The sequence below is a fragment of the Varanus komodoensis genome, unplaced genomic scaffold (assembly GCF_004798865.1).
Source record: "Varanus komodoensis strain SLA01 unplaced genomic scaffold, ASM479886v1 scaffold37, whole genome shotgun sequence".
NCBI lineage: Eukaryota > Metazoa > Chordata > Lepidosauria > Squamata > Varanidae > Varanus > Varanus komodoensis.
The window spans coordinates 5,403,571-5,417,424 of NW_025335889.1; the positions used below are offsets into that span (position 1 = coordinate 5,403,571).

At 43.1% G+C, this 13,854-nt stretch overlaps 1 protein-coding gene across 5 annotated transcripts in view; it reads right to left on the reverse strand.

Moving 5' to 3' along the window:
* The window catches only part of LPIN3 (lipin 3), a 70,068-nt gene that overhangs the window by 27,247 nt on the left and 28,967 nt on the right, over positions 1-13,854 (reverse strand). For all 5 annotated transcript variants that reach the window (XR_006415687.1, XM_044440257.1, XM_044440255.1 and 2 more), the window contains exon 2: positions 2,762-2,962. Coding sequence is in view for 4 of the 5 variants with exons in the window: in XM_044440255.1 (XP_044296190.1) it covers positions 2,762-2,962 (201 nt within the window). In the remaining variant the exon portion in view is untranslated. The remainder of the gene's footprint in view (positions 1-2,761; positions 2,963-13,854) is intronic.

The window sequence follows — 13,854 nt, forward strand, 5'->3', positions numbered from 1 at the left end:
GGGAAAGTTGAAGGCAGAAGATGAAGAGGTAGAATAAATATGAGATCAGTTCCATAAAGGAGGCCATAGCCTTGAATTCACAAGGGCTAAGTAGGACCGTGAAGGACAGAACAGCTTGGAGGGCGTTCATTCACATGGCCACATTAAGTCAGGGACAACCTAATGGCATGTAACAACAAAATGCAGAAACTGGACAGAATGGACTTCTGGCAGCCAAGAAAATATGTGAAATTGACATGAAATAGAAATAGACCAACTTGCCTATCCCTGCTGGAATTCTTCTAGATCTCTTCCTGCACTGGCTTTGATTTGGGATGCTGCCTTTTACAACAAGAAAACATAATAAAAGCAGCCGTGGCTCATTTCGATATGAGTTCATTAAAAACACTTGCAAATTCTGTGTTGCCTATGGCAGACACGAAGGCCAAGCCAGGTGGAGTGAAACACAGCCAGACAGCAATAAAAACAGCCAGGCCTATTTAAAATGTCAGCCAGGCACTGAGCCTGGTTCTATTGTTTAGTTGAAACTTCTGGCACTATACACTGAAGAGATGCAGATATAATTCTAACATAAATGGGGTTTTGCTTTCCAAGCTGCCTGGAGAGCAGGGGTGGGCAATATGCAGGCCCCTCCCTTTTATTTTCTGGTCCCTATACTACCCCGCTGCCAAATTTGCTTCTCACATATGGCGGCAGCAGCAGCAGCAACTTCCTTTTCCTTTAAAGCAAAATATCTAGCAAATACATGACTTGCTTTTAAGCAAAAATTTGACTGTTTTTGTAACCACCATGCTGCCAAATTTCAGCACTGATTTCAGCCATTGGGCAATGCTGGCAATTCTGGTGGCAGTGGGGTGGGTTCTGGGGTTGAATTTGGTTATGGACATTGTCCTCCACCCCTATTTAGAGTCTGTAGAAGGGAGTTTCATCTCTGTACACTGACAGGTTGCCTTGCTTGACCAAGAATGGTTTTACTTTTTCATATCCATGGCTTTTCCTCATCTGCAAGGGCAGACATCCAAACATCCACATTTCCTGCTAAAAAGAATATTGTGTCTCTGGCTCCTTCTCCACCAATGAGAGTTGGAGATTTTGAGATAGCAGGAAGCAACTGGAAAGGTTAAAGTACATAAGGATCCCAATTTGAAAAAAAAATGCCATGAATAAGGGGGGATGTGATCGCCCAAATCCCAGATAGCCATCACACATTTGTGCTGTATAGCTCACTTGTCCAGGAAGTGAACTATTGCATATTCAACCCTGAAATGGCACTTGGCAGTATACGAATTACTTACACATCTCCACTGTAAAATTATTATATTTAAGCTTGCACAGGTGCAGGCTTAATCCTACTGCACTATGAGTTTATAACTTGGGCTTTCCTGTTTATACAGCGAGTTCTGTAGAATTTCCTATTATTATTCATTTTATTTCTATATCATCCAATAGCCAAAGCTCTCTGGGTAGGTCATAATAATTTATCAAAGTACAATAATAAAAACAGGTGCAATAAAACATACAGATACAATAAAACACAATAAAAGTCTAGTAAGCAACATTTTAATCAGTCTAAACAATTTTAATAAAAACTAGACCTGTTAAAACAGCTGACATATTCCATGAAATACCACTGAATGCCTGAGAATATAGGTCAATTTTAAACGTATTCTGAAAAGATGACAGGCATGACAAAAAGATGACAAATTTTCAGAATTTTCAGTTCTGAAAAGTGATGCCAGACATGCCTCAATGGGGAGATAATTCTGTAACTGAGGGACCACTGCAGGGCAGGCCCTCCTCCTTGTTGTCTCTTTCTGGGCATCCCTTGAAGAAAACAGTCAGAGGAAGGTTCCAAATGCAGATTGTTGTCCAGTTAGATTGTGGTTGGGATCCAGGTACTTTGGTCCAGGTTAAAACCAGTACCTTGAATTGGGCTGAGCTAATACAGCTGGTCCAGAATTGATCTTATATGTTCAGGCCTTCTGGTCCCAGTTATTAATCTGGCTGGAATTAATCATGCTAATTAATAATGTGCACACTGTTTTGTAACCTCTTGGTTCCCCTAATACCTATTCTGGCATTTTTCTTACTGCCAACATGACTAACTTTACTTTTGCTGCTAACACACTTAAATGGCTCCCCTCTCATGGGAAATGGCTGGACAGATAATAAATCTGGCCTCCAACAATCATTGAAGTTTTGTCTGCCAGAGAATGAGCATGAGTGGCAGAAGGAAGCAAGACACTTTTACTTTCAGCTCCATATTTGGCAGAATAATTTGGAGACCAGCAAAAGAATGCAGAAACAGTAAACAATCTACAACGACTATGTGGAAGGCTATAGGCCCATTCATATAGTCTTTATAATATGATAGTAAACAGATTACTGAATTTTCTTAATGATCATACGCAGCCCAATAAGCCCTTACCTTATCATGTTTGAAAGTTTGTATGAATGAGCATTCAACCCATACTTCATATCATATTTCATGTTCTATTTGTGGATTTCCCACATGCAGCTGGTTTGCCTCTGTGCACACAGAATACCCAACTAGATGGACCCCTGGTCTGAATCACCAAGGTCTCTTACATTCTCCTATTCATACCACACCTCCTCCTGACTTTACAATGATGAATCTTAGCACACTTCCTTGGAAGCATTATTTTAATCAAGCTTGGAATATCTCCATAAATGTGCATGAGACCAGCAAGCTGCAAGTCATACCCTTCAGTCTTATCTCTACACATCTGGGGTCACTTACCACTTTCTCACTGGAATGCAGAACACGCAGCTTCCCAAAGCGTACATGGAAAGGGGAACAGAGCAAGGAACCATCTGGCTGTCTCACCACAATGACATCAATGCAACCAGTCAAGGTAGCTGGATTCAGACCCCTATATAGCTCCTTCACAGTGCCCAACACTGTTTCGGCAATCTGGCCCACATAGTTCATTGTCTGAGACTAGAAACAGAAAGAACAAGAGAAAGGTTAGGTGTGATGTGAAAAGCTCTACATAGCAATGATTGAATTACATGGTACCTGCCAACAGTAAGTGGTACCATACCATGAACATTCAGAGGCACCATTGGTTGGGAAATGGGGCAGGACTTTTTCAGTTGCAGCACCAAAACTGGCTTGGCTCATTCATTGTTAGCCTTCAGTTTCAGTGCATAATCAAAGCATTCTTCTTAAACTAGGCTTTTGGATTGCTTTCCATTTCCACCTTGTATTGCTGCTACAATAGAATTGTTGCTATCCTGTCAAGTTCCCGTTCTTCTCTATTTTAGCATGAGATTGCAATGATTGTGTTGTATATGCTTTTCATTTGTGGTATAAGCCCTTGTAGCTGAAAGGTGAGTTCTAAATTGACAGTGAATAAATATTTTCCCGATTGCTTAGTTGTTCTGTATGTTACTACCTATTCTTGTTCTGTTCCAAATAAGATCTGTTATGTCCAGCCATGCCCTGGAATGTAGGCTCCAGGGGTGACTTGTTGTAGAGTTTACTGAGTGGAAAGCCAAGGATGACTTGGCAAATAGTCATCCATATGCCCTCCCAGAGAGATGATGCATTTATTTCTGAAGGCCAAGGAGACCAGAAAGTACATCTGATATATTAGACTTTTAGCCTTCATGATTTCCAAGCTCATTCTACTGAGCACATGGGGAGTGATGTTAAACATTGGAGGTTAGTGATACCAGGGCTCTGTGTCACATGAGATGACTAGGAGATCCAGCTGCTATGGAGGGTGTCACCACAGGGACATATCAGGAATGGTTTCCTGAACATGAGACATCACTCAAGCCTCAGTGAGTCAAAATGTATGCAGCTTTCATAGAAGAAGCAAGATAAATTCCAAAGCATGTTTTTAAAAAAGCTTCTAATCCAGAAACACCATTCAGTAAAAAGAGATTGCAGGTATATCAGGAGATGGGGGAAGGGGAGAGAAGGGCAATTTAAAACAAGTTTTTTCTGGGTAGCCTGCAACATATCTCAGCATGGGCTATGGGTTTCAATAGGGTGGACATCTGGGCTAAGATGGCCTCACTGGGTCTACCTTCTCTGCAATATCCACCACTGCATATTCTGTGCTCTGCTTTTAAGACCAGTGGGGCACAGAGGTCAGAGCTCACAGAACTGAAGCACTGAATTTTTGATCTGCAGGGATGCCAATGTCATCTGCTGCCTTAGGGCCACAGCAAAACCTCGCAGAATCTGCCCTGCTAGCATTCATGGACTCAGGGCTGCAACAAGTTAATCTCAAGTTAATCTTGCCCCTTGGGTGCTTCCAGTTGCAATTTTTTATTATTCTAATGCTGTTTCCATCAATTTTAAAGGACTTAAAAAAACAAAACCTGTTTATGTTTTCATTACTGCTATGAACTGCACAGAGGACTTTGTGTTAATGGACAATATACAAATAATGCAAATAAATAAAAATTAGGAATATAAATAATGGAAACAAACTTGTATCCTAGGCAGAGCAAGCAATCTCCAAGCTGATCAAGGTTATGGCAATGCTTTTGAAAGCAGAGAGGTGAGCATTATTACAATGTTAATTCATGTGGGGCATCTCAGCCTGCACTTACATTAGCCATTTAAAGTCATGTCAGTAAGAAGGCACTGATGCCCCTTGGCTGCCACAACACCACACATTTGCTCAAATTAAGCCATGAGGCACTCTTCTTCCACTGAATATATTGTTGAAAATTTACAAGAAACAGAAAATAGATGATAAAGATGGAAGCATCAGTGTACAGTCAGAACATTAATGATGAGATTTGCTTAGACTGCACACATATATGGAACATGTTCTATTATATTGATAAATGACCAGGAATTAGAAATGAGCAGTGAAGTAGCACATAACTGACAGGCTAGAAAAGCACGTTGCAAAGACTCCATCTTCATAGTCCCTCTGAGGGCTACCTACATTCCGCATGCAATTCCTGTACGGTGGAATAAACTGTAAATACTCATTGGATTGTATACCAGCAGGGTACCAGCCGTCATGCAGAACGCTGGACTAGGCGGACCCTTGGTCTGGTCCAGTAGGCCCTTCTTATTGTCTTAGGGGAAGGAAGACATGCGATACCTGTCCTGAGGGCTCCCTGTACAAGCAAACAATCAGGAAGAATAAACCTGCCACCACAGCCACTGTCCCATGAAGTTCCATTGTTTGGGGAACCAGGCATACTTTTCCTGCTCCATAGAAAACACACACACGTGTGTGCCACTCTAATTATTTTCTCTGTGGTATGAGTAAGTAGCAAGTTCCTTTGGTCTAAGGAGAAGGCATGGCTGTGATGATGAAGAGAGAAGATGGCATACAGATCGCTGCCACAGAGAAAAGAGTGATTAATAAGGAAACAGTAAAGTAAAAGCCCCACCTGCTTATTAAGAAATACAATGTGCAATTAAAATAGCACCATCACACTGAAATAGGGCTTAGGGTCAGAAGAAACACCAGTTGCCAGAATGATTAATAGACCAACACCTGATCTTATTTCATAAAAATAAGCTATCCTTCAGTATAAGAGACGATTTTACTTTAAATTTATTTGGTGTCATCGTGTTTTGTATACTGTGTCTGTGTAGGATTATTGCATAGAAAGCAGCCAAGTCAAATTAAGGGTGGTGCTGTTTGCACTGTGATAACACAAAACTTCTATTCATTCAAATCCTTGGATCACCCAGTTAAGCAAACACAGAGAGAGAATTACATTTGCCTCCTACAAAGATATACTATTGCAAATCAGTCACTCTGCCTAAATGCAAAATAGTGCATTGCAGAGGTGCAGAATCTCAGGCCAATGGGCCAAAGCTGTCCCTCCAGAGCTCCCCAGATGGTTGCACCCCTCCCTTGGGTCCCACCGCAAGTCCCCCAAGCACCAATCATGTGTTGATTGCCTGGATTTCATGCTATTTCTCCTCATTCAAAAAGATTGAAATATTTATTAGTGATAAACAGTAAACGCTTTAAGCACTGATAGGGTGGTCTTTCAGGCCCACCCCTTTTGCCTTCCCCCAGGCTGGAAGAGGCTTCCCATCCCTCGCATGGTGCAGTTTCCAGGAATTCGCCCCCAAGCTGCTAAAGTACATGAAAAGGAGCCCATTTGAAGAAAAGCTTTACAAAGCCTGAGGCTTTCGCCCATTAACCTCACAAAGGGGCATTAATAAGGAAGGAGCATCACAGAGACTTGATTTATATAATACATAGTGTTGTTTAGCATTGCACACTGAGGCATTCCTATCCTCCAGCTCTTCATTAAAAGCAATAAGGGCACATGTATAATTCGTAACATCCTGTTGGCTGTGCTGCATTTATTCTGCAACAGTCATCATGCCTTGATTAAAAAGCAGACATTGTTTTGGGGCCCTTCATTAAAGTTATGCAATAATGATCTTATTCGAAAAGCCGCTCTGAGTTTGGTGTAAGAAAAAGTGGGAAATAAATCTAATAAACAAATAAACACACTTTCAGAACACTACACAAGCCTATGTACTATGCGCCTTTTAAAAGATAGAGGTGGATTTATTTATTCCATCCTGCCAAGCTTCAGGAACAGCTGCAGGAATTTTTGTTGTTGTTGTTGTAAGCCGCCCCGAGGCTTCGGCGAATGGGGCGGCATAAAAATGTTTTAATAAATAAATAAAATAAATAAATGTTGTGCAACAGCAGCCTGAACATTTTGTGTGAACCCAAACAAGGACACACTAATGCATCTATGCTCCTTGGAGTCATTCTTCTGAAGATGGCATCCATCACAGAGGTGACCCAAAGGAAGACAAGTGCACAATTTCAGAAGGAGAAGTGTAGTGAATTTTGTGGGATGTAAGCCCTAATTAGGGAGGAGGGATTTGTTTCCCTTTTCTTCCCTATCTTTCTTGGGGAAGGGGTGGCAATTTGTATGAAACTGACACAGCGTGCAGAGGTGTCTCCAGACAGGGAAGCTACAAAGTGTCAGACTATTTGCAAGACTAGCAAGATAGTATGGTAGAAAACCAGTTTGAAACTTTTTGCATGGTGAAGTCTGGTAGCATAAGAATAACACCCATCTCAAGGTCTCATCTCTGCCCTTCCATAAAACACAGCGATTAGAGAGCTCCTGCTTAAAAGATGCACATGTCAGTCACTCAGCCTAACTCCCTCCCATGTCACCACTATTTAGAGAAGCAGAAGCAAAAGTTGTTGTTTTGTGGGGATGCGTTATCTGCCCTTCTGAAGCTGGACTGCAAACAGAGCTTCATGCAGGACCCAGCTCCACTTGTGGTCACTTCTGAGACAAATTCACTTCACCTCAGAGAGCACTAGAAAGGAAAGGCCTACTCTGGAATGAGCTCCAGGTCTAAATTCCAGTTGGCCAAATCTGAAGCACATCACTAATAAATAAAAGTGTGGTGGTGGTGGAAGAAGAGAGAAATTGGAATGGATGGTGCCTGCTGGCCTCACTCTTGACCTGCATAATTGGATTATGGCTTTGCACTGGAGCCTACACACATACATGCAGGCGCCCTGTGTAGATGCACGCAAGGGTCTGCTAAATCGGGGGGGGGGGGGGTGTTACATGGGGGCAAGCATGCACAGAATGCACAGAATGTCTAGAAACTTTGAGGAGGGAGTTAAAATCTGAACAGCACCAAACTGAACAACTTATACAACCTTTACTGATCTCCACAAAGAAGAACCAATAAACAAATTAAGAGGGGGTGATTTACTAAGGACATGAGGCAGAATAAAACCAGGACTGAGCCTGGTACAGAAGCAGGACTAGCACTGCCATTAGCCAAAGCGAGGCAGCCACTTCAGGCAGCAGAAGGTGGAGTCATCTGTGGGGTGGTGTGAACTGGTGCCCTGCAACAGCAGGGGGCTGGCCTCAGTGGCCTTCATGGGCCCTTTACACTCCACTATTCTGTGATCCTAAGCTTAGCAGCACAGTGTTGAAAGACAGAGCTGTGTGTGCCACTCAGCCTGCCCTGTGCACACTGAGCTAGTCCACTGTCCTCACATGCCATGGAGGATGCTGTCCCCATGGCCAGCACTGAAGTCCAGTTGGCTTTTGCACACAGAAGAGGCAGCAAAATGTTTGGGGCCAGTCCTGTGTACAAGCACCATCAGATTGCAATTGTATAACCAAGACAGAGCCCACACGCCAGACTTTGGGCCTTATTTTCCACAGTGAGATCAGTAGGCCTGTTCCCTTGTGCAGAAAGGAAAAACACCAAGCGACTGGCTCAGCCTCCATTTTGAAAGAAGGTACCATATGCTGTTCCCCCAACCTGACTGTTGCCATTGAAAGCCACTCATTTTATGAGGCACCAGTTTGACGAATGTGTGGTGTCATACTAATATGGTTATTTATTTATTATATTTCCACACCTTCCACCAGCCAAGTCAAGAAAGTGAAATGTGCCTTGCAGTTATCATCACAATGGAATACCAGTCTCACACAACTACATTATACACAGCATGCTAAATCACAATGTTTACATCAAGCAGAAGAAAGAAATGGCAAACTCCAGCAGCAATATACTGCCCTTTTGTATCCTGGGAAGGTGCCACAACTATGCATTTGTTGTCTGCAAATACACAAAACTCTTGAACCTGAGGAAATGTCCATAAGCAAGTGTGTAATATTTCAGATGCAAACACACACACACACACACACACACGAGAAATATGCTTCTTACCCAGCAAGATCGGGGCAGTTTCACATTGCCTCCCACCCTAGAAAGAAACCCACCTCTACTGAGCCATTTGAGAGAACGGATCTTGCTCCCCAACATTTCACAAGTCCCTCTGGAACCTACAGCAACCCAAACTAGCCCAGGAGGACCAGCTCCCCCTTCATAAGCATGGGGGAGAGAGAGCTTTTGGCTTTTCTATTCTGCAAATGTTAATGATAAAGCAATTCCTGGAGATGGTGGGTGGGGGGAGACTCTAGTTGGCTCTGGAAGCTTCAGTGCCTCTGTCAATTTCATGCTGGGCAGAGCCAAGAGAAGGTCATGAGACAGTCCCCTCGTCACAGTAACCTGCTGAGCTGAGCATTCTTCAGTGCCATTTAATTGGCAGCTCTGCAGGCAGACTCAAAACCCACAGCACAGAAGCTGTTAGAGCTCCCCTCTCCGTCCTCCAGATGTACAGTCAATGAAGTTGTTTGAGCCCACTTTAGAAAGCATCTGGAAATAGTATGATGTACATGTATACATACAAGTTGCTTCATTATGATGGGCAATTGTTCCAAGCCAAATGCAGCTGCAGTGAAGCAAAAGTCAACAGGAGAGCTTTTTTCCCATCAAAGCACCAAAGGTTTTACCATGCAGCTGTTAGAGAATTCACTCAAAGAGAAAATGGGAACCTATAATTAGACATTTGTGGCAATACACAAGGGAAAGTACATCTCAGAATACACTCTACATCAGCCTCCCACAACCAGGCACCCTCCAGTTGTGTTGGACTACAACTCCCATCACCACCCACTGCCACATAGGCTGCGGATGGTGGGAGAACCCCATCTTGGGGAAGGCTGTTCCGCATCCACATAGAAACAGGCCCATAACTGGAAGTGACCTGGGAGATTATTCCTGCCAAAATTTTCTCTGTCCCATTTTTAACAACAAAAAAAGAAATACAATTTTGTATTGTATTTCAAAGGCTTGTGAAGCGGATGAACTCCCCTCAGAACTTTTAGATTGCAGGAAAGGAAACTTCAAAGCAAACTTACTCAGGGAAACACGGACAATATGGAGGAGAGGTCATGCACTTTTGCCTCATCCCCAGAATGCATTGTATGTCTGATGCACTGTCCGAATAGTGTTACGAGGGTCACTCAGCATCTAGTGCTTCTGTGTTGCTCCCTGAAAAAAACTGTCTCTGCTTGAGTTCACTGTACTGGTGCCTGCAGGTGAAGCTTTTCACGCTAAGGCTGACCTCCATCACCTGCTAACGTCCACACATCAAACTATTGTAAGGAACAACCCTGTGGACTGCTCTCACACTACTTATATAGAAGCCCCTTAACTCAGAGTCCTTTGAGAGTCCTGAGCTCTGCTGGGTTGACGCCAGTAGAACAGGAAGAATGATGGAGGTGGTCTTTGCCTCCCTGACCTCTGGTCTTTTTTTATTTTTATTTTTCTAGACAGACTTTTCAGTCTATTCGGAAAAGATGCTTTAGAGGGTAAGGGAAAAGGTCAGTAGGGGACCAGGATAAACCATATTCTGACCCAGCTGGTCTCCCCCTCTCCCTTCCCTCTGCCTGTTTCCCTTTCTTCAAGGTCAGCTTTCTGCTCCCAGAAAGGCTTCTGCCATGGTTCTAACTGTATCACCTGCAAGCTCAGGGTGGTGGTGGGGCTGTACCTCTGACTCCCCCCACCAGGTTCAGAAAGTGCTGTCTTTGACCATGGACAGAGATGGCCAGAGCCATCCTGTGTTCTCTGGGATACTTGCCAGTTGAGATTTTGACATCACTTGCATGTTGAGGATCAAGGGTGGATAAGCCTCAGGTCTGACAAAGTTAGAGACAAGTTTGCTACCGGATCCAACTTCAAAAGTTAAAAATAGTAGAATGCCACCCAAGTAGGTGCATTTGTGGCAGACTTTAATATATGGCACTGGTCTGTTGGAGAAGAACGTAAAGGTGGGGAGATGGAATACCTTCTCTTGCTATAACCCAGGAGAAGAACAACAGGTTCCTAGGACCAAAGCAATTTGTTGAGAAAGCCATGTCAGCCTACTCTTGTCTCACTTGCCATGCAAGCAGCTGCTGCTGCAATGGACATATCTGTGCCTTGAATTCTGTATCAGCCTTTAGATCAAAAAGGGAGAGGAATGTTTCCAGCTGGCCAGAGCCATGAGCTCAGTGCATCACATTAATAAATTACCAGTTTCAGAGTCGTGGAATCTTGTGGAAGTTGGACTTCAGAACCCCTTTCAGATTCAAAAGGAGACCATTCTTTTAGCTAGCAGGAATGGCAGGTGTGCTATCCATTTGTGGGAAAATTTCTGGGTGAAAAAGTTTCCAGAGGGGTAATAGTGTTAGTCTGTTGCAGCAAACTGGCAAAGGGTTTGCTGCCTTCTTGTAGATGAGCAAATGACACAAGCACACTGCAAGTACCTCACTTTATATTCAACAGAGCACATCCATTCAAAAATAAGGCTATGAGCTCAAATGTAAGGACATTCCTAGGATAAGAAGCCAGTAATCCCAAATTTGGAGAAGTGTTGCTACCAGTTCATAAACCACAGAGGGTGGACATTATTTTCTGCCAGTGATCTCTTTAACACAAATTCAACAAATAAGACTTTCTCTATTACTGCCTCGCTATACTGAGGGGGGGAGGGGGGCATCAGGGAATGGAACATACCAGCTGTGTTTCTGTCTGTCATTAGCAATTAGAACAGGGATGTGAACCTTTTTCACCCTGAAGGCCAAATTCCACTTCAGAGAAGCTCTTGGAGGGCTCGCTTCATAGAATCACAGAATAGTAGAGCTGGAAGGGTCCAGCAAGGCTGTCAGCTCCAAGCCCCTGCTCAAGACAGGACTCCAAGTTAAAGCCTTGCTAACAGCTGCCTGTCCAGCTGCATCTTGAATGCTTTCCATGTGGGACAGCCCAAAACCTCCCTGGGTAATTGGTTGTATTGCTCTAACGGTCAGGAAGTTCTTCCTGATGTTCAGCTGGAATCTGGCTTCCTGTAACTTGAGCCTGTCATTCCATGTCCTGCACTCCGGGATGATCAAGAAGACACCCTCACCCTCTGCTCTGCAACAACCTTTCAAGTATTTGCAGAGTGCTATCGTATCTCCCTTCGGTCTTCTCTCCCCAGTTTTTCCCACCATTTCAGTGGTGTGTGTTGCCACACTCTGAAATTGTCAATTTATTTTAGCCTGAAGTTCTTCCTGCCATAAACTCAGCCTTGGGAAAGGTAGTCTTTTAGAATGAAGAAAACCCTGTGCAGAAGTCAGGAAACCATCAAAGTTCAGGGGAAAGGGGGCAAGGAAAGCAGCAGAGATAAGGAGTTTCAATTTCAAACAATGCTTCATCAATACAGCTGAAGTGCTAATGCCATGAAAGCCGTGTTGAGGGTTTATTTTGTTTATTTGCATGCAGGGTATCTGCAGGATACAAAGGATACAAAACTATCTCCTTTCCTGCTTGAGCAAAAAGAGCACACTTGGATTACAAATGCTGCACCAGCATTTCCAAAAAGAACACAATAATTTCTGGACTCAGATATTTCACTCCTAAATCAACTTCTGTTTTCATCCTCAGGGTGGCTCTATCCCTAGCCCACCTCTCCTTCACCTTACTGAGTAGATCATTTTAATTTAGCCTTTGGAAATGAATTCATTTTACTGTTTCTAACATTTCTAATGTCCTTTTTTTAATAGATGCAAGACTTTTTTGTAAATTTCTGTACTTTACTCTGATGACTTTTTAACAGTTAAAGCCACATATAAATGTAATTAAACAAATAAACAGATCTAGCGTATTCCTTCCAACCCCTTCTCTTCCCTCCCAAGCTGTAGGATAGTGCTCATCTTAAATTAGATTCCAACACTAACTTGCTAAGTCTGACTTAATTCTCTAACATTGCCCATAGATAATTTGTGTTAACTTCAAATATGGCCTAAAAGATTAATGTAGACAGGAGGTCATGACGTGGCAATGGAGGATACTGACCTGCTTTCTTCTAATACCTCCCACAGCAAAAGATATATTAGGTCTGACTTGGCAACACGTGGGCACCAAACCAAATGCAGCTCTGGAAAGGGCCAGCAAAGTTCCCACTGTGGCTGCCTGCACGGGACTGCAACGAACCCAGGCTTGATGGGTCCCATGATATGTAGGCCATATTAAGGAATGCCATAACAAGTGCCTTTCCCATTCTAGCACCCTCCAGATGTGCTGGACTCCAACCCCTTCAATTCCCAGCCATTTGCCATGCTGGCCGGGAATTATAGGATTCTTAGTCCAATGTATCTGTGGGATGGCAGGGTGGAGAACTCGGTCTGAATTAATCTCAAATCAAAGAAAACACGATATTGCTGTAGAAGTACTAGGAAGATGGACAAATTCCAAAATTGGGGGACAGGATGGGGTAGGGTACAGATTTTGCAATTTAGATTCTGGAATAACAGGAAGAAGTGTGTATGAGTGTAATGACTATGCAGATGAAGTTTCAAGAGGTACAGCAGAAGGGCCTTTGAAAAGCATTTTGTCAGGGATGCAGAACCAACACATCACCGGCATTAATATTGTATGGTGCAACATAAGAAGATGCAGTGAGACAAGGCAGAAAGGCTGCTTGCTAAGAGATGTTGAGGTAATAGTGAACCTGACAAGGTTTCAATATCACACAACAGGTTAGCTCTTCCCATAAACCTGTGCAGCAGACAGAGGTTAATGCAAGACAAAAGTCTGAATGCCACAAAGAAGCTCAAAAGTCAGGCAGAAAAAGCAAAAGCTTTGGAAGAAGAAAAACAGAATTCTCTGGAAGGATAAAATATTGTAATTGCATTATATTCCATTCTTCCTCCAAGGAGCTCAGAATGGCAAGCAGAATCCTTCTGGTCTGCTCCCTATTTATCTTCACAATTACCCTGCAAGGTAGGTTATAGTGAGAAAGAGTGACTGGCCAGCCATTGTTTCTCAACCTAACCTACCTCACAAGATACTACAAACATAAAATGGAGGGGGGGGGGGATAGATGGAGTGCATGTAGATAAATGAGCTAGAACCAAATTACATGGATATTTGTCCATAAATACCAAATAGGTCATAATAATAAATTATAAAACCAAAAGCAAATGACACTGGTCCTGAGTGCCTTAACTGTGTAGTGGTCCAAAGTC